At 50.0% G+C, this 25229-nt stretch overlaps 1 protein-coding gene across 1 annotated transcript in view; it reads left to right on the top strand.

Annotated features, from left to right (window-relative positions):
- Nucleotides 1-12634: 12634 nt before the first annotated feature.
- The window catches only part of LOC144767865 (transient receptor potential cation channel subfamily V member 6-like), a 223574-nt gene continuing 210979 nt past the window's right edge, over nt 12635-25229 (top strand). Inside the window, exon 1 of the mRNA XM_078651223.1 lies at nt 12635-13111. Coding sequence (XP_078507349.1) covers nt 12984-13111 — 128 coding nt within the window. The 5' untranslated portion in view covers nt 12635-12983. The remainder of the gene's footprint in view (nt 13112-25229) is intronic.

Here is a 25229-nt window from a genome sequence, read left to right as displayed (position 1 = left end):
GTGGAGGGGGGGTCAAATGTTATAGCTGACAGCCTTGGGGTAGTCTCCACCTCAAATATTTGCCATATTCCTCGTTTTTGTTGGCCTTAGGACTCTGTGCACATTACCACTGCTAACCAATGCTAAAGTGTGTGTGCTCTCGCCTCTAAACGCGGTAAAATTGACTTACAACCAATTGGCATTTTTAATATACTTATAAGTCCCTAGTAAAGGGGTACTGCATATGCCTAGGGCCTGTAAGTTAAAAGCTACTAGTGGGATTGCAGCATTTATTGTGCCGCCCCCTTAAGAAACCCTTTAAACATGTCTCAGGCCTGTCATTGAAGCCTGTGTGGGCAGTTTTAAACAACTCTTTCAACCTGCAATGTAAACCTTATGCCAAGCCTCAGCCTTCCTTTTTAATATATGGAAGTTACTCTTAGGGTAAGCCCTAAACTGCCAATAGGGCAGGATGCAGTGTATTTAAAACATTAGACAAGTGCTTTTAAACTTTTACATGCCTTGTTACTGAAAAACTCTTAAATTTGTTTTTTTCACTGGTTCAAGGGCTGCCTCTTCCATAGAATAACGGTGATTTAACTTATTACATTTAATAAGTGATAACATTCAATTGTGAGCAGGTAGGAGTATTGAGTTTGGTTTCTAAGGAATTGTAATTTAAAACCCTCTTTAATGGTAAAGTCATAGTTTAAACTCAGTTCTGAAAATGTCGCTTTAAGAAATGCTGCTGGGCCACATGACTTGATGTATCTAGCAGTTGACCTTTGTGCATTACTCCCAGACAGTGAGACAAAGGGACTAGGTGTTGGCAGGATGCACCATCTCTGATGTGATGACGGAAAAGAGCTGTTACCTACCATACTTGCACATCACAAAGGCTCTGCCTGAGCACAATCACAAATGGTTTGACACTAGTTTTTGTGATCCCCATACAAGTTGGTGCCTGGTCAGGAAGGCAGGAAACTCCAAACATTTCTTGGGGTGCAAACCTCCTGAACCTTCTCCCCCTGATCAGAGCCCCAGGGAAGGAAAAGGCTCCGACCATCTTAAACCCAGCATCTGAACTCTGTCTGCTGGGAGCCTTCCCACCCAAATGTTGTAATCCTAGTCCTTGTGCCTAGGAAGTGGGCCCGAAGGTGCTCTGCCAGCCCAGCTGTGGTTCTGTGAAGCATAACCACCTCTGCACTACATCCTCAACACGGAATCTCACAACTCTCTGCTGACCAGTATTTAAGATACTTTGTTCAGCAGACCTAACTTGGTCCCTGTATATGGTCCGCACTCTATCTGGATCAGCCTGAACTTTCGACTTTGTGCCGGTCCACTAGGACCAGATAACCACAGATGGCACTTTTTGCTTCTAGGCTCTTTTTTTACTTGAACAGTTCGAAATTGCATATCTTCAGTTCTACTGATTGGATTTTTGTTGTTTTTGAATTAAATAATTTACTAAATATGACTATTTTTCTATAGTGGTGTGGGAAAATACTTTACACATTGCTTCTAAGTTAGGCCTGACTACTTTATGCAAAGCTATCAGAGGGTTAAACACAGGTTAGTTTGGAGTTGGTTGTGACTTCACCTTAGCAGGAATTGTGGTTTCTGCTAGATTAGTGTTTCAAAATCCTCAGCAAGTAGTCCACTTATCAACAGACTTTAATGACATTTGTAAGGGTGTAAATTCAAATACAATTTTTTCTAAAGTAAGAAAATTATTATGGTGGTTTAGATGGGAGGTTAAACTCACTAATAAAATAATACAAATAAATCAATACATAAATGATTGAATATATATGTATATATATTCTTTTTAAAAACCTTTTCTGCATTTGAGTATCTATGTGATGTAATGGTACTTCATATGTAGTACATTCCAATCTGCTGAATGTAATGCCGACTCTTTATGTAGTTATGGCCAATGTAGTGGCATAGATCGAAAATATTGTTATATTCTGTAATTTCCTTTTGTAGCGAGTCTCTTCTACTTATACTTTGCATCTAATGTGTCTACTATCCTGAGACATGGAATACAGCAATTAAAATCCTGTTTGCTAAAGACATGTCACTCACAGCCAGCCTCTGGCAGGGCTGGCTGTTTATGGTCCGGATTGTCCTAGTACCTGTAGCTCTCATGTAGAATCTATCTCAGACCGTTTACAGCATTCTATCAGCAGTGCTTAATTTGAGCAGGTGGCTTCCGGTGCTCGGCACCGGCACTTAATTGTCAACACTGGTACTTATAACATCTGCCACATGGTGGTGCTCTTTGTCTCATTCAGAGACAAGCATAACAACAGTTGATTAGTGCTTCAATGCACTTTAAAAATGACTAATACCTGCCGCCAAAGCCAGTCTTGTAGAGTTGGGGGCCTGGAATAGTCAGAATTGTCACACTTGTAGGTGTGTGATGGATAGTAGTTATGTTTTTCCTTTTATTGGCAGCTCTGACAGCAGCAGTGGGCGGTGCGAGCCGAAGTGGCCTCCTGAAGAGGGCCCTGGCACTCCCATTTTTACAAATTAAGCACTGCCTATTGGCATAATTTCTACAGGAGGTCCATGAGAAGGTGTCCTTGTGTTGCTGACTGACCTTATAAAGAATGTCATGGGTAATTCTTACAGCCCTGTCAACGTGTATACATGTAAACAAACACGTAGGGCAGTATGTGTAACATGGATGACACACACATTGGCTGCTATCAGTCTGAGTACCAGAACACAGCTCATACCATAGAAATAACAAGAGTATGTTGTGAGTATATCCCCCAAGGCTGGAGAGATTTCCCTGCCCAAATATCCACAGTGCATTCTTTTCGCCTTCCTTCTTCCGTAGTCCTATCTGCCCGTGTTGTCCTCTTCGCCTGCTTGCACCAGCTTGTGAGCATTTCCTTTTCACCTTTGCATGTTTTCCAACTCTCACTGAAGATTTTTCAAAATGGAAAACATTTTTTAAATAGAATAATACAAAAAAAATCAATATATAAATAATTTCTACCAATAGCAAGACACATCCACAATATTATGTTATTTTCTCTAGTAACGCTTGGCATCCAAGTCTGTCATCATAAAAGGTGGAGCACAGCAAGTACACGTTTGCTTCCCAAGAACAGGCCACTCCCAGGTCTCATGGTGCATTCCAACTCTCTCCCAAGATTTCCTTTGAGATAATTGAGCTGAATCAAAGAAACAGGTTTTCCATTTTGAAATACACCACAGGGCTGGTGGTTAGCTGCCTCTTGCAGGCCAACATTCCTGTGATTGTTATTAATTGCAGAGGGTCACACACTGGGACCTGCCTAATGTCAATTGATTGGATAGGTAGTTCTACAACTTCCTGTGAGTCCCTGGTTTGCAAACGAGCCTGTTTGTACTTAAGTCAATACACAAAATTACTTGGATTCATAGAAAGTCACAGTTTTCAAATTGTTTTTGTCAATCAATTTTAGTACTTATGGCCCCAGTGCATGAGTTTATTGAAAAGGATATTTACACTTTCGATATCTGAGGGGTTTGTGATGTCTAGGTGTAACTGTGCGTAATTGTGGAATGCGTGTGTCTTCATGTATGACAATCTTTTTATTTTGTATCAGTGATCATAATGCAGCCAGGTAAAGGATGAGTTAGGCGGGCAAAGGGTTACAACTTGCTGTGCATAAACAGTGGTGGATAAACAGGAAGACGTGGAGGAGTCCAGTTTTACAAATTGAGATCTAGGGGCCAGATGAAAAAAGCTTCTTTGAGGTCACAAATGGCCCAATTGGCAGAATTAGTCTGTTTGCAAAATCATTTTTTAATGTATAAAGCCCTATTTGCGATCGGGTAACCTATCACTGAATCTCAAATTGGATTTGCATTTCACTAATAGGAAGGGGCATGTTTAGGGTGTGTCTTCCTAATACCGAATCGCAGTGGTATGTGTGAATGTTTTGCAACCACAAAACATTTGCGTTTTACCACCAACTTCAAGTAGGTGGTACCCCATTTGCAAATGGGAAGGGGTCCTTTCACCCTTGTGAATGTTTGTAAAAGCCTAGAGCAGACAGTAGTCCCACGGACCACTGCCTGCTCTTAAAAGATGAAAAGAAAATGTTAAAAAAAAATTCTCCACGCATTCCATTTTCCTTTATGGGGAACGGGCTGCATTTCAAAAACAAAAATTGCTTTATTGAAAAGCATTCACAGACATGGTGGTCTGCTGACCCCAGCAGGACACTATCACTGTCATTTTAGTGATTCCCAATGGGTCTCAAACTACGACTACCTCATGAATATTAATTAGGTATGTCTATTGTGACCCACTGGGAATCACAAACTGTGTCAAAGACACATTTGTACATTGGTGTTTTACCAAATAGTGAATCGCAAAAATGTGCTGTTTGGTAATCGCAAACAATTCCCTGAGTACATCTGACATTAGATGCATGGAAAATAGAGAACCGTGTCAGAACACCACCCTTGATCCCTATTCTGGAGCGGAGAATACGGAGTGAGGGCCGCACTGATTGTAGCGGGCATCGGGCATTCTCCCAGGAGGCTGGAAGAGTGGGACTGTTTTTGTTACTGGGGGCAATATTTCCAGCGGTGCTGCTTTATCGGCCCCAGTAACAAACAGGGTTGGATTGGGATTAAAAATCCGCCCAGGCACGGTAAAAAAAAAAGTGGCCCAAAATTTGCATATTGCCTTTGCAAAGCACTGCTTCGGCAAAATGTTATAGAAAAAAAAGGGGAGGGGTAAAAAAATGCATGGATTAGTTTACACTGGTGAAACACACCTGAATATAAGTGAGGCTACTTTTGCTCAGGCCCCTTGCCCCCGCTCAATATGCATATATTAATGGACCGGCCCCAGTGAGAGAAAGGGAGTGACACCTCTGCCCTTTAATAAAAGGGAGGTAATGAATGTCCATCTGCCTCCAGAAAGGCCACTCAGGCATCCACTGGGCCGCTGGCGGCATCCGAATAACGCAGAAACCGCCAATTCGCCCCTCCAGACTGCTCAAAAAACCAGCTCACGGCTGGAACTGGACACCGGCCCCTCGGGCATTGCCCGCGTTACCAATCTGACGCTGGTAACAAAAGCAGCAGGGAGACTGGTCCGTCAAAATTGCCAGGGCTGCTTTGGGTTCCCAGTCTGACCCCGAACGGAGTAGTGTCTAATTGGCAGTGGTGTCAAATGCTGCTGGAAGTTCCAGTAACAGTAGGAGGTGGATATCACTAAGTTTAAGAATATTCAGGGTATCATAAAACTGTAGGATTGTATTTCAGGTGCTGGATTTGGGCCATAAACCAGATTGGAAGGGGATTGGAAGTCTGGTGTCTGTAATGTGAGAGAGGAGTTGTAGAGGAATAGATTTTTCAATGAGGTAAGCTGGAAACTGATCTTAAGTTCTGAAAGTCAGTGGGAGTGGAGTGGGAATTGACCAGATTTGGGAGTGATGTGAAACATGCCCTTTTCATGAGAGGAATTAATGATGCTCAGAATAAGTGGGTCTAAATGTTGAGCACCCGATTTCATTAGATTTCTTGGGATGGGGTCGCCAGCATCTGCACAGGGTTGGTGGAGGCAATGATTTCTGATTTTTTTAAACACTGCACCAGTGATTTGCTTCCTATTTCTGCAACAGCATGTAAAGGAGATTAATTATTGCTCAATGACATTAAACAGTTACTAGAGGCTTATGAGATTCAGAATATTTGAAATGAAGGAGTAGCAGGATTACAAAAAAAGGTAAATCTAGACAATTTGCTTGTCAACTGGATCATAATCATTTTTTATTCTGTACTTAGTCCTCATCACTTTTTTATGGCATCAATTTAGGCAAATTCCATGGCCTTGATACTATTTTAGTGTTAACACTCAAGTTTATGCAATGGCAAAGGATGAACATCTTTGGGATTTCAAGGGAAGAAGTCATTGACAAAGACTGTTTCTCAAACGATGTGATCCTTGACATGGTTTCCGAATGGGGGCAGGAACTTGATTCATGTCCAGCCTGTTCCAAGGGTAGCCATCCCCCTGTCAAAGTCCTGGCTACCCCGCATTTCATGGCCACGGGATCTTCATAGGGGGCCTCCCCTCCCAACATAGGCATGTCACAGGCATGCCAGTCTGGACACGTGCATCAGGTACTGAGATGCATCAACAGAAGAGTGCACCGCTTTATCACCCTGCCACAGTCATTGGTGGAAAGACAAAGGATGCCAAGAGAATTGTATGCCTTGGTGTAGCAGGTAAACAACAACAAAACGGATTAATGGAGGGTCCAAGGGATATAAGGTTTAGAGACCCATACCTGTTTAGTATCCCCAGCAACCTCTATATGTATAACACAGAAAACACAGGGGGTCTATCAGCTTAATTATGTAGCTGGACTGTCAGTCCGAGTCACCGGGCCCGTTATTAGACAGATATTTGTTTGACTGTCTCTCTTGCACTGTTCTTGGTTTTAATTAGGAGGTGTGGTTTGTCCGCAGAATAAAGTTATTAGTAGGAGGACACTCCATCCTATTTTAAGTCACATTTTCTTTGTTGCACTGTTTTTCACTTGACCATCAAGGATCAGCCATCACTGACGGTTCACGCATGTTGCTGAACCTAATCCTTAACCAACAATAGATAGTGCGGTGTTTGTTGTCCCAATGAACAGGGGACCAGACTGACATGCACTTGGGTTTGGCCAAATGATAGGACTGATCACTGAGTCTATTTGATGGAAACCCTTTAATAATTGGTCTGGATTTGTCAGCCATGTACGATTGATCTGCCCTTTTGGTGTAGCAGGTGCCATTGATTCTACCCATGTGGTACTAGAACAGCTTTACCACACAGCACTCCTTTTCCACATCAAGCACCACCTGCACGCCATCAACACGCAAGCTTTGAATTGCAGCTCCCTGGTTGGTTTTCATTGTATTTGACCCTCTTGTTCCATACCATGATTTACATTCACAATCCTAACTCCTGGGACTTCTCCCTACCTCCCCATTCTGGTTTGACCCCTCGTCTCCTACCCAGACAAGACCCTAAACTTCTTCAAAAATACAAAAAGAGAACAAATATCATCAAACTCCACATTTCATAATTCTAACCCTGCTAACACTGCCTGACCTGATCAGTAGATTGATCACAGGGCCTATCTCACTGGGAAATCTTTTTCCGAACAATGTGTCTGGGTTTGTTACCTGAAGTCCTATTCATCTCTCTCCCCATCTTGGCTGACTCGGGGACTGTGAGGAGGAGCCAAACAGGGGATGTACAAATATCATTAGCGATAGGTAAGATTGGATTCCTTACCGCCCTAATGAAGATGAAGAAGCCGATGCCACAGCTTACTCAATAACAATGACTCTTTTCCCCGCCCCATAGTACGTCGGACCCGACCCGAAAGTTGTTTTCCCAAGAGGGGGACCTCCACAGACTGATCAATGGAGTGACCAATCAGGAAGCCCGCAACAAGGCCACGAGCAGCAGAAAAACCCGGGAGAAACAACAACCAGCGCGCCTGCTGGAATCTTGCCAACAGGACCGGGAGAAGATGCCGAAGGAGGTGAAGACGCCGCCACTGCTCGAGAGGACATCAAGGAGACCCGACCCGAGGAGCCAGAAGATCCGGAGGTGTGGACCGAAGATTGGTGGAGCCCGGGGGACATGTACTAGCTGCCGCAACTCAGGAGAGTTGTGGCAGACCCTGGTACGTAGCGGAACTGCGGGTACAGGTGGGGGGGGAAGCTGGGAGATAGCTGGAGGCTGTGAGAGAACGTCGTAAACTCTGTTCTTTTTCCTGCCGCACTTAGCCCGTTTTATACCGCTTCCTTGCCTTCCGATTCATAACTGGACCCTAATTAAACATTCTTCGCACAGTACTTCTTTTGATAACCTGTGCATCCAAGAAACCCCTCCCTCACATCGCTAAACCTTACGCACGGTGTGGTGACGGATTAGGTATCCTCCTAGAGTAAAACCCGACATTGACACTGTTCTTTTCTTTGTCTTGAGCGACTGCAGTACCCCGGAGGCTTCCACCACCGAGTATCAAGGTTCCATGGACCACCTGACACCATCCTTGAGGAAGACCCCCAGAAGTTAATGCTGCCAACTCTTATTGCATCGTTTTTCTCTATCCAACTGACTGTTCCCAATATTCTCACTCTCCCTGCGGGGTTATTGTATCATCAATAAAACCCACAATATTCACCCCATACGGCCTCCTCGCTTCTTTTTCTGACCTTCCCTCCGACAGGGACACATGTACGTAGGATTTTGGGGTCACATATGGCCTGATTTGCAGAATCAAGCCATTTGCGACCAGAAAAAACAATTTTCTTATGTACCAAACCCATTTTGCAATTGGCTAACCTATTACAGAATCACAAAATGGGTTAGTGATTAGGTATTAGGAAGGGGCGGGTAAAGGGCGTCCCTTCCTAATACCCACTGGTAGTAATATGTGTAAATGTTTTGAGACCGAAAATTGGTTGCAAAACATTTGCATTTTAATGCCTACTCCAAGTAGGTGGTTACCCATTTGCAAACGGAAAGGGGTCCCATGCGGACCCCTTCCCCTTTAGGAATGGTTGCGAAAACGTTTTTTAAGAGATGGGACCGCTGCCTGCTCTCAAAAAATTAAACTGAAACGTTTAATTTTCCTTTTTGAAATGTATCCATATTCCTTTAAATGAAACGGGCTGCATTTAAAAAAAAAAAAAGTTGCTTTATTTAAAAGCAAACATGGAAATGGGAGACTGCTGTCCCCAGCAGGCCACCATCCCTGTGTTTTATTGATACCCAATGGGTTGCAAATTGTGACCTACCTCATGAATATTAATGAGCTGGGTCAATTGAGACCCCTTTAGAAATCGCTAAATGTGTCAAACACACATTAGTGCAAGGGTGTTTGCGATTTCCTAATAGCAAGTTCCAAAAATTCTCTATTAGGAAATCGCAAAATGAAACCTATGTACATGTGGCCCTAAAAGCAGTTCCGTGCTGCGTCACCCAATTTAATGAAGAATCCCCTCAGAAGTTTACTTGAGGTCTGAGCATGTTTATTAAGCAAAAATATGGATATTATGATCACGTGATAAATTGACAATGGGTGCCCCTCGACTACAGTAAGCATCTAATGCTGAGCCTTATGGATGTTATCATATTGGCATCAACTGAACACATGACAGAAATCGAAATAGCTGGATCACTGCGTGTGTGCAGCATATGCATGAAGAAGGTACCAATGGCCTTCAGAAAACTTATAAAAAGTGTAAACTTCTAGGCGCAGTGCGGACTTTGTGAATCCTTGCTTTGAACTGGCAAGCATGAGAATGAGGCTATATGTCTGAAACAGCACGGCCCGCACAGCAGTGGTTAACATGGGCTGGCACAGTAGTGTTCCTAGTACATGCGTGTGGTCTTTCACAGTCGCTTTCTGAGATCCTTAGTCCAAGAGAATCTCCTCATATGTTAGAAGACACCGTGAGCATCAAGGGCCAGATGAAGGAATATGTGGTTGCAAAATACTGGTCTCAAACTGAACAATATTTTTGATCCCAGTAAAGATTTTTAAGAACTGACTTAAGTTGTTCAAAACATGAGACATGTGGCATGATGCCACATCAGAATGAGGAACCCGGTCAGAAGGATGAGAAGAGAGAGGCACAATGCAACAGGGTGAACAACCACCACAGGTGCACAAGAGAAAAGAGAGAAGAGTGATTGGAAAGAGGACTCGTGCCAGCACCGGAGAAGGTGTCCATCAACACAAGCCAGCCACTGGGGTGCAGAGACGTCACTGGAGACAGCTCCGCAGGAGGACCAACCGTAAGCCGCTAGCAAGCGCGATCTACGTCCAGGCCTCACGCTTCACAGTGCGACCATCCACTCACCTGTCACTAGATGCTTGGCATCGATGGCATTACAACTAGTAAGTGCACCTACCAAAAATTAACTGCAAGTGGCAACGAAGTCCCTCCAGTCCTCCTCACTCCAAAATTTCGCCTCAAGAACGATATCACCACCTTTCGCTCAAATGCAAGAAGGTAATCGTCCTCATTACCCTGGTGCATCACCAGAAACACCTACGGAGCACCACACCACCAGAGTGGATCCAAATGCCTGAGTTATCCATAGACCAAAAAGACTTTCCTGGCACCGTGGGAAGCTAGCCAGCCAGGAGCCTTCTGTGTGCCCCCGTCAACCTGAGACCTGCCGAAGAAGAGCATACTCAACCATTGGACTATCCACCATTGGGGTTGCACGAGGCTAAGCCGTGGCCCTGTTGGGAGTTCCACAGCAACCCCTTCGCGCAGCTTACTACAGGCCCTGCACAGCCCATGCAGTCACGTGGCAATCTAGGGGCAAGGACCTCAAGGGAATTCTGGTGGGAGGGGGATCCCAACAAAAGAGATGCGTCTGCTGCAGCACCTCGACAGGCACCAGGAAGCAAGGAGGTCGCGGATGGAGACTGGTCACCCAAAGACCATCTGAGGAAGGCATGGAACCAGACTCCTGACGGCGAGAGCACACAGACTCTGAGACACCACCCTTTTGCGGCTGCATGACCGACTTGGCTGTGGTCCTGTTGGCAGCTCCTCAGCGACGCATACGAGAGGCCCGCATAGTCCACATGGTCCCATGGCAGCCCGGCAGGAAGGCCCTCCAGGAGACTCCTGTTAGAGGGGAGTCCAGGCAGCAGAGGCAAGTCTGAAGCTGCTCTACCAGCGGGCATTGGGAAGCATCATCGCCTCCAGGGAAGCACCGCATCCACCAAGGTCATCCTCAGTATGTGCAGGTTTGCCATCCACCGACCCTGACCGCCTTAAAGAAGATCTCCAAAGTGGACTCCACCACCCCTCCAGATGCACCGCTATTTGAACTGTGTAAATAGACTCCAACTCGGCGAGACCAGGACGGTCCAAACTATGACCTTGAAATGCGATCCAGAGCTCCAGCACTGCCCGGCAGGTGGCCGGTAGCGACTCAATGGCGCTGTGCATTGTTGTTTGTTTTTCCCATTCCCAAGGCACTCCACAAGACCGGCCCAGCCTACCTCAACAGACGACTCTTCTTCTACATCCCCAACCCCCAGCTCCGTTCCGCCGACCTCGCCCTCGCCACCGTCCCGCGCATCAGAAAAAAACCACCGGTGGGAGGTCCTTTTCCCACCTTGCCGCCAAGACCTGGACCACCCCACTTGAGCCTACGACAGACCCAAGACCTGCTGACCTTCAGGGGGCTACCAGGGGCGGCCTTAGGCATGTGCAAGCTGTGCACCTGCACAGGGCCGCCAAACCCCAGGGGCCGCCACGCCAATATATATCCTTATTATAGTAATCCTCAGAGGATGGATACATATTTGCGTGGTGGCCCCTGGCAGGGATTTGGTGGCCTCTGTTCCACTTCCAAACACCCTGACCCCCCCCTCTTCACTGGCCTCCGCGTCTGCGTTCCTCCAGGGCCCCCCTACCTACGCTCCCTGCCCAAGGGCCGCCATGAGCCTAGAGCCGCCCCTGGGGCTACTCAAGACTTGGCTGTTCGACCAGTAGCGCCCCCCCCCCCTTTTTTTCCCCCAGCGCCTTGACACCCTCACGGGTAAGTAGTGCACTCTACAAATTCTTGATTGATAGGTTAGATTTTGTTTGGTTTTGTTGCCAATAAATTTCGGGAGGGGTGCAGTGCCCGGTGGGACACGTTCTAGTGTTCGGGAGATGGATGTTACACACTTTACACCCACCCATCACAGGCTTCACTGGTCAGGTGACCCTGCTAATAAAAGGGGCTGGGTGCACCTGCCCTGGGCCAGTTAACTAACCACATACCTGGTATCTGTGTTGTGATTCCAGCAGCACAACATGACAGACCCTTCTCAACATGGCGCCTGTGGAGCAGCCCTGGCTAGCAGCCTTCAACACCAACCATGGTGGGACTGCTGGCCAGTGCTTGTGATGGGAAAAGTAAAACTACATGTCCCAGAAAGCTTAGCGTTGTTGCCTTAAAACACAGGAGTGGCTCAAAGTCAATTGCATGATCTGGGGCGGTTTGGCGCTATGCAAGGCACATAATGATATGGAACAAGAAGGCTCAGTACACTTCAAGCAAAAAGCTCGGCTTCAAATTAACCCTACATAAACAATAGGCGACCTTAATTAATAATGTTATCAGTGCAGTTTGCCATTAAGATTTGAATTGCGGGGTCTCTGTGAATGATTAAATGAACAGAGCCCTCCTGAATGGACCATCACATTCACACCCCCTCCCCAGAGGTCGCCCCTCACAGGGGGTGGTTGAGATTGGGAGAGGGAGGATTTGTGTGTGAGGGAGACAGCCCCCCCCGGGGGTTCCCCAGCTCGTGTCATTGTGCTCACCTCCCCCGCCACCCCCTCCTTAGGCACACAGACTTTAATTGACCGCCGCTTAGACTCTGTTTGTGTCCAAACAGAGTGACGCGCTATCCTATCGCTTTAAGACAAAGACAATTTATGGAGGGGTGTGTCCGCTCAGGCAGGAATTCGTGCCTGTCCTAAAAGTTGGCGCAGGTGCCAAGAGCAGTTAAACTCACATGGCACCCTCCCCGCCTCCCTCCCGCTGCCGTGCTCTTAAAAAGCATCCGTGCCCGCTGCCGAGAGGTGCCAATAGCATCCGGGGGCAGCCAGGCGCTGCTGGGGGGGCCTGGACCGGTTTGGGGCGCACCGCTCCATCTGACACCTGACCCAGGCGGCCCCTTTTATCTGACCCCTGGCTCACCTGGGCACCCGAGCAGAGGGAGGGTGTGTGCTGAGGCAGGGCTGGCCTCGCCTCTCATCTGCCAGAGGAGAGGTGCTCCGAGCTGAAGTGTCCGCTCCAGCATCCATCCATCCACCCCGGGACCCCGCTTTACGCACACCTGTGAAGGCGCGCCGCTGGGACTGGAGGTGGTCTGCTGCCATGACCTTACTCCAGCTGATGCTCGCTGACCTCTGACCCCTTCTCCCTGGACACAACCCCCTGCTCGGAGATGGGGATCTATTCGGAGAGGAGCCGCGGACTCTTCTCCAACCTTCGGAGCGCTGTGCGCTCTCTGCTTGTGACCGATGACCCCTGGGACCCGGATGTGGACGAGATTCACCTGCTGCAGCAGAAAAGGTACCGTGACCCCTGCCTGACCCGTTCACCCGTGAACCTTGTCTGTGTCCTCTTTCTTATTCCAATTCTCGTTTCTGGAACATTCCTCGGTTTGAGAACTTAAATTAGGAGGCGGATCACACTCTGCTTTCACCCCCACTTCGTGGGATGTATATTTCCCCCCAGAATTAAGAGCATGTCTTCCTCTTTGGTTTTAGAAACCACCTTGAGATGTGGGTTTTCAAATGTGTAGGGATGTCGGTGATGATAAACTCTCTGCTACGTTGATGTCTGTACCTTTCTAGCGCCAATAAAGCTCTATAGACGCACACGCGCCTAATAATAGCCGGATATGATAGTGCACTGCGTTTGGGTCTATATAGCGACTCCTGTCCATTTTCAGATTTTAAATAGTTTCTATCACATGTTCGTGGGCTCTGTGAATGAAGGGTTGTTCTACAAAGTTGAAAGCAATGGCCTTGCCTTTCTAGCAAGAAAGTGCAAAACCATGAGAGTTAGAGTAATCTTTATTGTACAGTTAATTAAAACTCACAATTTAAAACTTTCAAACATTAAAATACAAACCCATGAAGCTGTAGTACCTGGCAGAGGGGGCTATGGCTGGCGTGACTGGGGGTAGGTCTGTAGCCAGCAGTGCCTGGCAGAGGGGGCTATGGCTGGCGTGACTGGGGGCGAGTCTGTAGCCAGCTGTGCCTGGTAGAGGGGGCTATGGCTGGCGTGACTTGGGGTGGGTCTGTCGCCAGCAGTACCTGGTAGAAGGGGCTATGGCTGGCGTGACTGGGGGTAGGTCTGTAGCCAGCAGTGCCTGGCAGAGGGGGCTATGGCTGGCGTGACTGGGGGCGGGTCTGTAGCCAGCAGTGCCTAGAAGAGGGGGCTATGGCTGGCGTGACAGGGGGCGGGTCTGTCGCCAGCAGTGCCTGGCAGAGAGGGCTATGGCTGGCGTGACTGGGGGCGGGTCTGTAGCCAGCAGTGCCTGGTAGAGGTGGCTATGGCTGGCGTGACTGGGGGCGGGTCTGACGCCAGCAGTGCCTGGCAGAGGGGCCTATGGCTGGCGTGACTGGGGGCGGGTCTGTCATCAGCAGTGCCTGGCAGAGGGGGCTATGGCTGGCGTGACTGGGGGCGGGTCTGTAGCCTGCAGTGCCTCGCAGGGGGGGCTATGGCTGGCGTAACTGGGGGCAGGTCTGTCGCCAGCAGTGCCTGGTAGAGGGAGCTATGGCTGGCATGACTGGGGGCGGGTCTGTCGCCAGCAGTGCCTGGTAGAGGGGGCTATGGCTGGTGTGACTGGGGGCGGGTCTGTCATCAGCAGTGCCTGGCAGAAGGGGCTATGGCTGGCGTGACTGGGGGCAGGTCTGTCGCCAGCAGTGCCTGGCAGAAGGGGCTATGGCTGGCGTGACTGGGGGCAGGTCTGTCGCCAGCAGTGCCTGGTAGAAGGGGCTATGGCTGGCGTGACTGGGGGCGGGTCTGTAGCCTGCAGTGCCTCGCAGAAGGGGCTATGGCTGGCGTGACTGGGGGCAGGTCTGTCGCCAGCAGTGCCTGGCAGAAGGGGCTATGGCTGGCGTGACTGGGGGCAGGTCTGTCGCCAGCAGTGCCTGGTAGAGGGAGCTATGGCTGGCATGACTGGGGGCGGGTCTGTCGCCAGCAGTGCCTGGTAGAGGGGGCTATGGCTGGTGTGACTGGGGGCGGGTCTGTCATCAGCAGTGCCTGGTAGAGGGGGCTATGGCTGGCGTGACTCGGGGCGGGTCTGTAGCCAGCAGTGCCTAGCAGAGGGGGCTATGGCTGGCGTGACTGGGGGTGGGTCTGTAGCCAGCAGTGCCTGGCATAGGGAGCTATGGCTGGCGTGATTGGGGGCGGGTCCGTCGCCAGCAGTGCCTGGCAGAGGGGGCTATGGCTGGCATGACTTGGGGGCAGGTCTGTAGCCAGCAGTGCCTGGGAGAGGGGGCTATGGCTGGCGTGACTGGGGGCAGGTCTGTAACCAGCAGTGCCTGGGAGAGGGGGCTATGGCTGGCGTGACTGGGGGGCAGGTCTGTAGCCAGCAGTACCTGACAGAGGGGGCTATGGCTGGCGTGACTTGGGGCAGGTCTGACACCAGCAGTGCCTGGCAGGGGGGGCTATGGCTGGCGTGACTGGGGGCGGGTCTGTAGCCAGCAGTGCCTGGCAGGGGGGCTATGGCTGGCGTGACTGGGGGACGGTCTGTAGCCAGCAGTGCCTGGCAGGGGGGCTATTGCTGGCGTGACTGGGGGCAGGTCTGTAGCCAGCAGTGCCTGGCAGGGGGAGCTATGGCTGGCGTGACTGGGGGTGGGTCTGTAGCCATCAGTGCCTGGCAGAGGGGGCTATGGATGGCGTGACTGGAGCGGGTCTGTCGCCAGCAGTGCCTGGCAGAAGGGGCTATGGCTGGCGGCGGGTCTGTAGCCAGCAGTGCCTGGTAGAGGGGGGTATGGCTGGCGTGACTGGGGGCGGGTCTGTAGACAGCAGTGCCTGCCAGGGGGGCTATGGCTGGCGTGACTGGGGGCGGGTCTGTAGCCAGCAGTGCCTGGCAGGGGGGCGATGGCTGGCGTGACTGGGGGTGGGTCTGTAGCCAGCAATGCCTGGCAGGGGGGGCTATGGCTGGCGTGACTGGGGGCGGGTCTGTAGCCAGCAGTGCCTGGCAGAGGGGGCTATGGCTGGTGTGACTGGGGGTGGGTCTGTAGCCAGCAGTGCCTGGCAGAGGGGGCTATGGCTGGCGTGACCGGGGGCGGGTCTGTAGCCAGCAGTGCCTGGCAGAGGGGGCTATGGCTGGCGTGACTGGGGGCGGGTCTGTAGCCAGCAGTGCCTGGCAGAGGGGGCTATGGCTGGCGTGACTGGGGGCGGGTCTGTAGCCAGCAGTGCCTGGTGGAGGGGGCTATGGCTGGCGTGACCGGGGGCAGGTCTGTAGCCTGCAGTGCCAAGCAGAGAGGGCTATGGCTGGCGTGACTGGGGGCGGGTCTGTAGCCAGCAGTGCCTAGCAGAGGGGGCTATGGCTGGTGTGACTGGGGGGCGGGTCTGTAGCCAGCAGTGCCTAGCAGAGGGGGCTATGGCTGGCGTGACTGGGGGCGGGTCTGTAGCCAGCAGTGCCTGGTGGAGGGGGCTATGGCTGGCGTGACTGGGGGAGGGTCTGTAGCTAGCGCTGCCTAGTAGAGGGGGCTATGGCTGGTGTGACTGGGGGTGGGTCTGTCGCCAGCAGTGCCTAGCAGAGGGGGCTATGGCTGACATGACTGGGGGCGGGTCTGTTGCCAGCAGTACCTAGCAGAGAGGGCTATGGCTGGCGTGACTGGGGGCAGGTTTGTAGCCAGCAGTGCCTAGCAGAGGGGGCTATGGCTGGCGTGACTGGGGGCGGGTCTGTAGCCAGCAGTGCCTATCAGAGGGGGATGTGGCTGGTGTGACTGGGGGTGGGTCTGTCGCCAGCAGTGCCTGGTAGAAGGGGCTATGGCTGGCGTGACTCGGGGCGGGTCTGTAGCCAGCAGTGCCTGGTAGAGGGGGCTATGGCTGGCGTGACTGGGGGCGGGTCTGTAGCCAGCAGTGCCTGGTAGAGGGGGCTATGGCTGGTGTGACTGGGGGCGGTTCTGTAGCCAGCAGTGCCTGGTAGAGGGGGCTATGGCTGGCGTGTCTGGGGGCGGGTCTGTAGCCAGCAGTGCCTGGCAGAGGGGGCTATGGCTGGCGTGACTGCGGGCGGGTCTGTAGCCAGCAGTGCTGCAGTGTGCGACCGATGGGAGGGTTGGGGGCCCACGTCACGTTACATATACGCTCCTGGTGCTGCTGGGGGCTATGGCTGACATGACTGGGGGCGGGTCTGTTGCCAGCAGTACCTAGCAGAGAGGGCTATGGCTGGCGTGACTGGGGGCAGGTTTGTAGCCAGCAGTGCCTAGCAGAGGGGGCTATGGCTGGCGTGACTGGGGGCGGGTCTGTAGCCAGCAGTGCCTATCAGAGGGGGATGTGGCTGGTGTGACTGGGGGTGGGTCTGTCGCCAGCAGTGCCTGGTAGAAGGGGCTATGGCTGGCGTGACTCGGGGCGGGTCTGTAGCCAGCAGTGCCTGGTAGAGGGGGCTATGGCTGGCGTGACTGGGGGCGGGTCTGTAGCCAGCAGTGCCTATCAGAGGGGGATGTGGCTGGTGTGACTGGGGGTGGGTCTGTCGCCAGCAGTGCCTGGTAGAAGGGGCTATGGCTGGCGTGACTCGGGGCGGGTCTGTAGCCAGCAGTGCCTGGTAGAGGGGGCTATGGCTGGCGTGACTGGGGGCGGGTCTGTAGCCAGCAGTGCCTGGTAGAGGGGGCTATGGCTGGCGTGTCTGGGGGCGGGTCTGTAGCCAGCAGTGCCTGGCAGAGGGGGCTATGGCTGGCGTGACTGCGGGCGGGTCTGTAGCCAGCAGTGCTGCAGTGTGCGACCGATGGGAGGGTTGGGGGCCCACGTCACGTTACATATACGCTCCTGGTGCTGCTGCTCTCGCGAGGATTGGGTGACGTCCCTCAACATTTTGAAGAGGTGCACCACCGAGACTGGGGTTGCACAGTGCCTGGTGAGCGTGCAGTCCACGGTGCCCATGTGCTCATGACGAGCTGTGCTCATCATAACGGTTGGAACGCTCACACGCGGGGCTAATTACCCCGCTGTGCTGGGCGTTCTGAGGAAACGGGAGTTGCCGTGACGAGCTCAGCTCGCCATGAGCACACGAGCACCGTGGCTCATGACGAGCTGAGCTCGTCACGAGCACCGGGGCGCTGTGCACGCCCCCCGCCCCCCAGCACAGCGGGGAATAACCCCCACAGCCAACAGGTTAAAGAGGTTGACACCCGTGTGCCTCCCTAGAACAGAGTTACTCAGTCAATTAATCAATTATGGTTATTTATATTGCGCCACAAATCACCCGCGAGGGTCTCAGTGCGCAGAGATTGCTGGTCGCTTGGTGGTGTACTGCTCAGTCAAACAGCCCGGTCTTGAGTACTTTCCTGAACTCCTGGAGCAATGAGGCGGTCCTGAGGTGCGGGGGAAGGTCGTTCCAAGTCTTGTCGCTGGGTGAGCGGATGGGCATCCTCCACTGTTGCTTCGCCAGATCTGGGGTGTGTCGGCGAAGGAGAGGGAGGCGGCGCATTAGAGTCGGCAACGGTGCTGGAAAGGGATGCGCTTGTTGATATATGCTGGCCCTGTGTTGTGCAAGGCTTTGTGTGCGCGGGTCAGCATTATGAACCGGCACTTGTATACGATTGGGTGCCAGTGCAGCTTTTTGAGGTGTGATGTGATGCGTGTTCATCTGGGGAGGTCGAGGATGAGTCTGGCTGCCGAGCTCCCTATTAGCTGGAGTCTCTAAAGTAAGCGCGTGGTGCTACCTAAGTAGAGGGTGTTCCCGTAGTAGTTACTTGGGCTGCTTCTCATCATAACGGCCTGCCAGGTTACAGCTGCTAACGTGAAATATCACCTGCCCGGAAATGATGTCAGCACTGGAGTATTCACTCACGCATCCACCTGTACATTCCTCTCAGTAATTTAAGCTTCAACTGCAGGAATCGCTCTATAACTGACATGTCACTCATGCCTTAACTATGCATGTCCTGTGAGCGATGAAACCTCCAGCTTGTCTGCCTTGCTCGATCTGTCCTCCAGCGAATGGAAGACTGGACGTGCCGCCTTATGCAAGAGACTGAAGAGTATTTTGCTTTCGCCACACTGTACCTGTCCCGTGCAGAAGCAAATTTGACCCTGTTCTTGCCCAATTCGTGCATGCCCTGTGATGGGGAAAGTTTGTACTGCTGCTGCCCGACCTGTCCTGCAAAGGCGGAAAACTTGCATTGTTTTTGTGGTGCAAGGTGTACCGCTCTAGAGAAAACTGTTGGCGGGATCAGACTAAGATATTCAATCTAGCCTAACCGCAACTTGATAAACTTTCAAAAGAACAATTAGTTCCCACTGTAATCTAGAGCGGTGCCTCTCGTGCTGAGCTGTTGCCAGGTGAGGTGTGGCTTCTTACTCGTAAACTACAATTAAGTTCACTTTAAATAAATGGATTAAATTCACTAGACACATGTTGATATGTCCATAGATGAATATAAATGACTCCCTAGGTATAAGCTTACTAGACACAGGCATTTGATCTCTTTTTCTGTTTTTCCCACAGGTACCACCAGTACATCTTATTTCTATAAAAGTGAAACTACTGGTGTTGTAGGTTGTATCTGTTTCAAATCACATTTTTGTTACACCTATTGTTTTTACTTCATAACGCAGTAGCATAAAATATCAAATGTCCTGAGGAAGGCCGAGATGCTTTTCAGGTCAAATGGCTGAAACCTGTAGAACCATTAGATGGACAGATGCAGTTATTATTTCTAAACTGCACATGCACTGTTTTTAACCCTGACACCAAGAGGTAACCAATAAAGTCTTTTTTCTCTTGGTAGTTAGTTTTAAAGCACATTTCACGTTTTGCACTGCGCCCGTTACTCAAACATTACATGCTTTACATCTTCTGGATTTTAGTAGATCATATATAAGAATAGCATCTCAAAACATCCCTGAGCTCACAGTGAGGGGGTTGTAGCCCTTGACTTCACGAGGCGTTGCAGCCAAGAGGAGAAATCCCAGATTATGAATAATGCCACCTCGGTGGGTGATGGGATTCCGTCCTTTTTTAAGTACTTTCCTAATGAATGATTGAGAGTTCATTTGCCTGTGTCCTAGCACCTTAAGGTTTTGGTGAAGCCTGTTAGACCCGCGGATAACTAGGTGCTATACAATACTATCCGTGCAGGTCTTTAAACTTCCCTTGGGCCCTTCACTCCTGGCTCTGTATTATTTGTCCTGAGGAAGGTGCCTTACCCCACAGGGGGAAACATTGAAACACAGAAACCTGTTGACAAAAAAATAGAAGCTGCATATTTTGCTTGATCCTCCTGTTTTTAGGTCGCGCCTGAGGCAGCGCACCTGCACTGTCTTTTCGAGGTCTATCGTATCTTAAACAAATCTAAAACGTGCTTAGAGCCCACACATTACTTACCATTGGCTGGAATATTTGTCACTTTCACTTCTGTTGTCTTAATTTGTAAGCAACAGTTCAGCTGGTTTCATTTTGCCACTTTGGGTTTCACTCATTCAGATTACATACACCCCATCCCCCCCACAAACACACTCATTCAACCACCCAAATACTCGCCCACCCCAGGATTTTGTAATAGAGACAGTAGCTTTCGAGCTGGCACTAATCATGTGCATCTCTCCACACAGTACCACTTTTCTCCACTCTGTTCCACTCCAGTCTGACATTCAACTCCACTGTATGCCACGCCCGTCTACTCCATAACACTCTACACCACTCTACTCTAGGACACTCTACATCACCCTACGCCACTTTGGGAAACATCATTAACAACGCGGACAGTACACCGCGATGCTGTTACATCGCGGTCGTTACAACGACTGCGATGTTACCACGCTATGCCATTACAACGCAAGTCTTTACATCGACTTGCGCTCGATGGCGCACTAACATTAAAAATAGTGTTGTTTACTATCCCAACACCTTCCCTACTGATAAGTGGACTGGAGTTGGAATAGTAAATTACACTTTTCTAATGTGAGCACGCCACCTAGCGCAAGTCGATGTAAAGACTTGCGTTGTAATTGCATAGCGTGGTAACATCGCAGTCGTTGTAACAACCGCGATGTAATGGCACGCGTTGCAATAACACGCGTTGTAACATCATACATTCCACCACTTTACTCTCTGACAGTGTACTCCAATCTACACCACTCCAGTCTACGACATTCAACTCCCCTCTAAGACACTCTACTCCGATCTACACCACTCCACTCCACTCTCACACTCTACTCAGTTCATGCCACCCACTCTACTCCAAGCCATGCCACACAGCTCTACTCCACTCTATGCTACTCTGCTCTATGACACTTTACTCCACTCTGGCCCTCTACGACACTCCATGCCACTCCACTCAGTTCCACTCTGCACACACCACTCTATGCTACTCCACTCTGTGCCTCTCTACTCCACAACAATCTACTCCACTCAACTATACACTTGACTCCACTCTATGCTATTTCACTCTGCCCCACTCCACAACACTCTACCCTACACCACTCCACAAAACTCTACTCCACTGTACGCCACTCCACTCTGACATATTATATTGATTTCTCATTTGCTTTGCAACTGCTTGTTCAATATGTTTTTGTTTTTCACTCCGAGTTAGCAAGTTAAGTCCCCTTGTGAAATTCTCCAGATGTGTGAACTTACCATGGATCACATAATCCTGTTGAGACGGTAACATCTGGTTCTGTTCTATACATAATTACTTCGGTACTCTTAACAATAGCTGTGGTAAGTAATGTTTCGAGACTTGCTTTGGGACCCGGACAATGGGTGCATTCTAAGCGTCAGACTTGTACGGAGTTGAGAGTACTTTGTGCCGTAAATCAATTCAGGGTGTTAACCAAAACATGATACTGGTGCAAACCTGTTGATGTGGTTAGAATAGTTAATGTCTTATGGTGAAAGTTCATAGCAGAATATGGAGGGTGTTGAGTTCTTATTTTTTCAGAACAAGTTAATTGGTGCTGAGCTGCATAATCGGTCAATAAATCAACATTTATAGAGAGCAGCACTGTCACCCCTGGGGGTATCTGGGCGCTAGGGTGCGAAGTCTCCATCAAAAAGCCAGGTCTTGAGGAAACAGCAGGAAGAGAGCAGAAACAAGCAGAAAAAGGCAAAACAGAGGGTAGAAAAACAGAAAGCAACCGAGCAAGTACCGAAGAGAGGAAGCGCAAATAGAGGGCAGCAGGTAGACAGGCATCGGAGGGGTTGCTGACTGCGGGCAAGCTGAGGAGGACAACTGTCGCAGGAGAGCTGGCATAAGGGCCTGTTCCCTTTCAAGGCTCTAAAAGGATTAAGGGGATTTGGAGGAGGGGTCTAAACATGCATTAGGATCATGTGAAGTTAGGAAGGGTTTACATTTCATGCTGCTGATCAAGCGCGGACATGCTGAACTTAATCTGGTAACAGGAATTAATTTGTGGTCGCTGCAGGGCAGGTTTAGGGTGAATCTGAGGTAATGAAGCACAGGGATGAACACCAAGGTAACTCAAAAGAGATAAGCGCAAATCAACACATGCCAATGTATATTCTCTACATATGATACCCGGAATTACAGAGCAAAGAGGCCTGAACTTCTCCCAGAACTTAATGCCCAGGCCATACTTGCGTAGGAAGCAGGATAACGTGTATATCCTGACCCTTTCGAAAGTGGAGGTTCACTTCATTGGTGATTTATATGCCGTACGCTATACCTCTGTTGGGCTACGATATACAGCCCTGGAAAAAATCCTAAACTATCTCCGCTCCGCTCCCTTCCTTTCCCCGCACAATTTCTCTTTTCTTCAATCCATTCCATCTCTCTTTTTGTTTTTCACTTCCCCCCTCCTCTCCCTGTAGGACAGGCCTGGTGGAATAAAAAACCTGTCTGGGTCTGGCTCCTTATCATGGTCAGCAATTCTGCCCCTCTCTACTCTGACACCACTCTGCTCCACGTCACTCCACAACACTTTACTCCACTGTACGCCACTCCACTCAGACACTGCTGCATGCATTATATTAATTTCCCCCTTACACTCTCCGTGTTGCATTCGTATCCCAACATTGTGAATTTGACTTGCAGATTTGCAGTACATACATTGGTCCAAAATGTCGGAAGCTGTTCACCTTGGAGACCTACTGAGCAGATGGGTATGGTCCGGCGCAAGATTAACACCATCTCCCTAGGTTTTTTTATGGACCAGAGAGAGCTCACCGGATGCTGCTGGAACTACAATTTCCAAAGCTCGGCCCCCTCTTTTGGGAAAACACTTTCCAGTTTGCCCTTCACAAAGAAAAGAGAACTCTCCCCTTGGGTCCCTCAAGCTTCTGTGGTGTAGTTTGCCTTCTCACACTGAACATCATGAGGGAGCCTGTCTCCACCCCTTCAGCGTCAGGTGTCTGAACCCAACTCCATGTTGAGTGACTGAGGGCAACTCTTCCGCAATGGAGCCCCTTGCAGTGGTGAGAGGCATCAGAGGAGGAGAGACCGGTTTCTCCCACATGCTGTCAAAGTGATCCACTCAATACTCATGTGTAGAACCTTGAGAAACAGGACGACAGCAGCTCTCCCCTTCGCCCCTCGGAGCAGATCACACTGGCCTAGAAAAGTCTGATTCCCTCCCGGGCCCGGCTCCTTCTCATCTAGGCCATCCACCCACCCAAAATGGGCCACTGAGTGGCACAAGACCTGGGCAGGGCGGGATTAGGCCCAGAAGGGTCCAGGTGGCAGGCCTTTGGGGAGTCTCCACCCAGGAAGGCACTGTGGCATGGGGAGAGGTGTGCCGCCGTGGCCAGAGCGACAGATGCTGGATGCTGGAGATCACGGTTCAATCCGTGGCTCAGGTGGCAGGGGTCTGCCCAGCACCATGTGACTCTGGGCAATAGCTCACTTAATCTTCCCAATGACCCCCAGCGCCGAGATACCCCTACAGGGGTGATTTGTGTGCTATACAAGTACTGGATTTACATTTACATTTACTGTGACTTGATTTGCTCCAAGTTCATGCTGTGTGAATGTGGGTACTGTCTTTGGAGGGCTTTCTGGTACATCATGTGCCTCCCAGTGGGTCTCTCTGTTACCCATCCCAGTCAAGTCGATAGGGTCCTCCCGGGTGGAGGAGACTGCCCTGCGCCCAGTCCTTGCCCAAGCACCTGGTGATCAGACTGCTCCTCTAGCCAGGACACATAAGGGCAGGGACTGGACTCTATTCCTGGGTTCCATCTGGGAGGTGGCTGAGGGTTCAAGCTGGAGATATCAGTTGCTCATGGCCACTCCGCCTGGTCAGAGCTTTCATTCCTGTCCCCACACCAAGTGAAAAAGGGGGACATTCAAGAGAATGTCTCCGGCCACCTGAAGCCCTGACTGAGTACGCTATTTCAAATGAGCCCTCGTTGGGACTTTCAGGGCAGCTGAGAATTCTGGACACTGAGTCACATGAAGGAAATTATATGTTTTTATTTTAAGTACAAAACGTCACCAATGTGGCTGGCATGAGACATTTTGCACTACGCATGTCGGCATGGTAAATGTCTCCACCATGATTTCACACAGCCCTAATTATAATTTCTCAGAGCCCTTGTGTTCACCAGGTGAAGTGTTTAACTAGTGTGTGACCCATTGTGGCACCAAGTGTGTTGGCAGGCTTGACTACCAGCAGATTCCGTGCCCTCCTGCGTGTGCAATCCTATCTGCCACTACCTATGCTAGAAAGGAACAAATACTGTCAGATACTGAGTACCTGTCCTTTTAAATCTGAAACGGAGAGTATCCGCATTACTCTGCACCAGAGAACATTTAAGACCTGAGCTACTACCCAGGCCACCACCTTCCAAGATGCTCCCTGGTAACGTGAGTGGTACAGTCAAAATGTCTGGGTTGTATGACATTACAACGCATACCTTTACAACGCATTTTTTACACCGCAACATCCATTACAACGCACACCATTACAACGCATGCCATTACAACGAATTCTTTGAAACTACCTTTACAACGCATTCCACTACAACGCACACTACATTTACAACGCATACCATTACACCGCATTACATTACATTGCATGTAAGGTAAGTGTTGGATAGTGTAGGGGTAAAAATTACTATTCTATCTCCAGGGGGTGCAACAGTAGGGTAAGTGTTGGATAGTGTAATGGTACTATGTGTTGTAATGCAATGCATTGTAATGGTATGCGTTGTAATGGCATGCGTTGTAATGGCATGCGTTGTAGTGGTGTGCGTTGTAGTGTCATGCATTGTAATGACTGCATTGTAAATACATGCGTTGTAATGGATTTTGCGTTGTAAAAGTTTTGTTGTAATGGTAGTGCGTTGTAAAAGTTGTGTTTTATTATTTCATGCAACGCAGCACCGCAACCCCCCTTGCTCTAGTGCATTGCGTGAAAGAGAGAGAGTAGAACAGCTGCAGCACTCGTCCCAAGTAATAACACACATTTTCTGCCTTGTGTCGCACACATGACTTTGCACCATTGTGCAAAATTATGTGTATGAGTCTAGCATTTGTTGTGAAAGCTT

The sequence above is a fragment of the Lissotriton helveticus genome, chromosome 7 (genome assembly GCF_964261635.1).
Source record: "Lissotriton helveticus chromosome 7, aLisHel1.1, whole genome shotgun sequence".
NCBI lineage: Eukaryota > Metazoa > Chordata > Amphibia > Caudata > Salamandridae > Lissotriton > Lissotriton helveticus.
The sequence above is the reverse complement of the archived record's forward strand: the minus strand, read 5'-3'. Positions and strand labels throughout refer to the sequence as shown.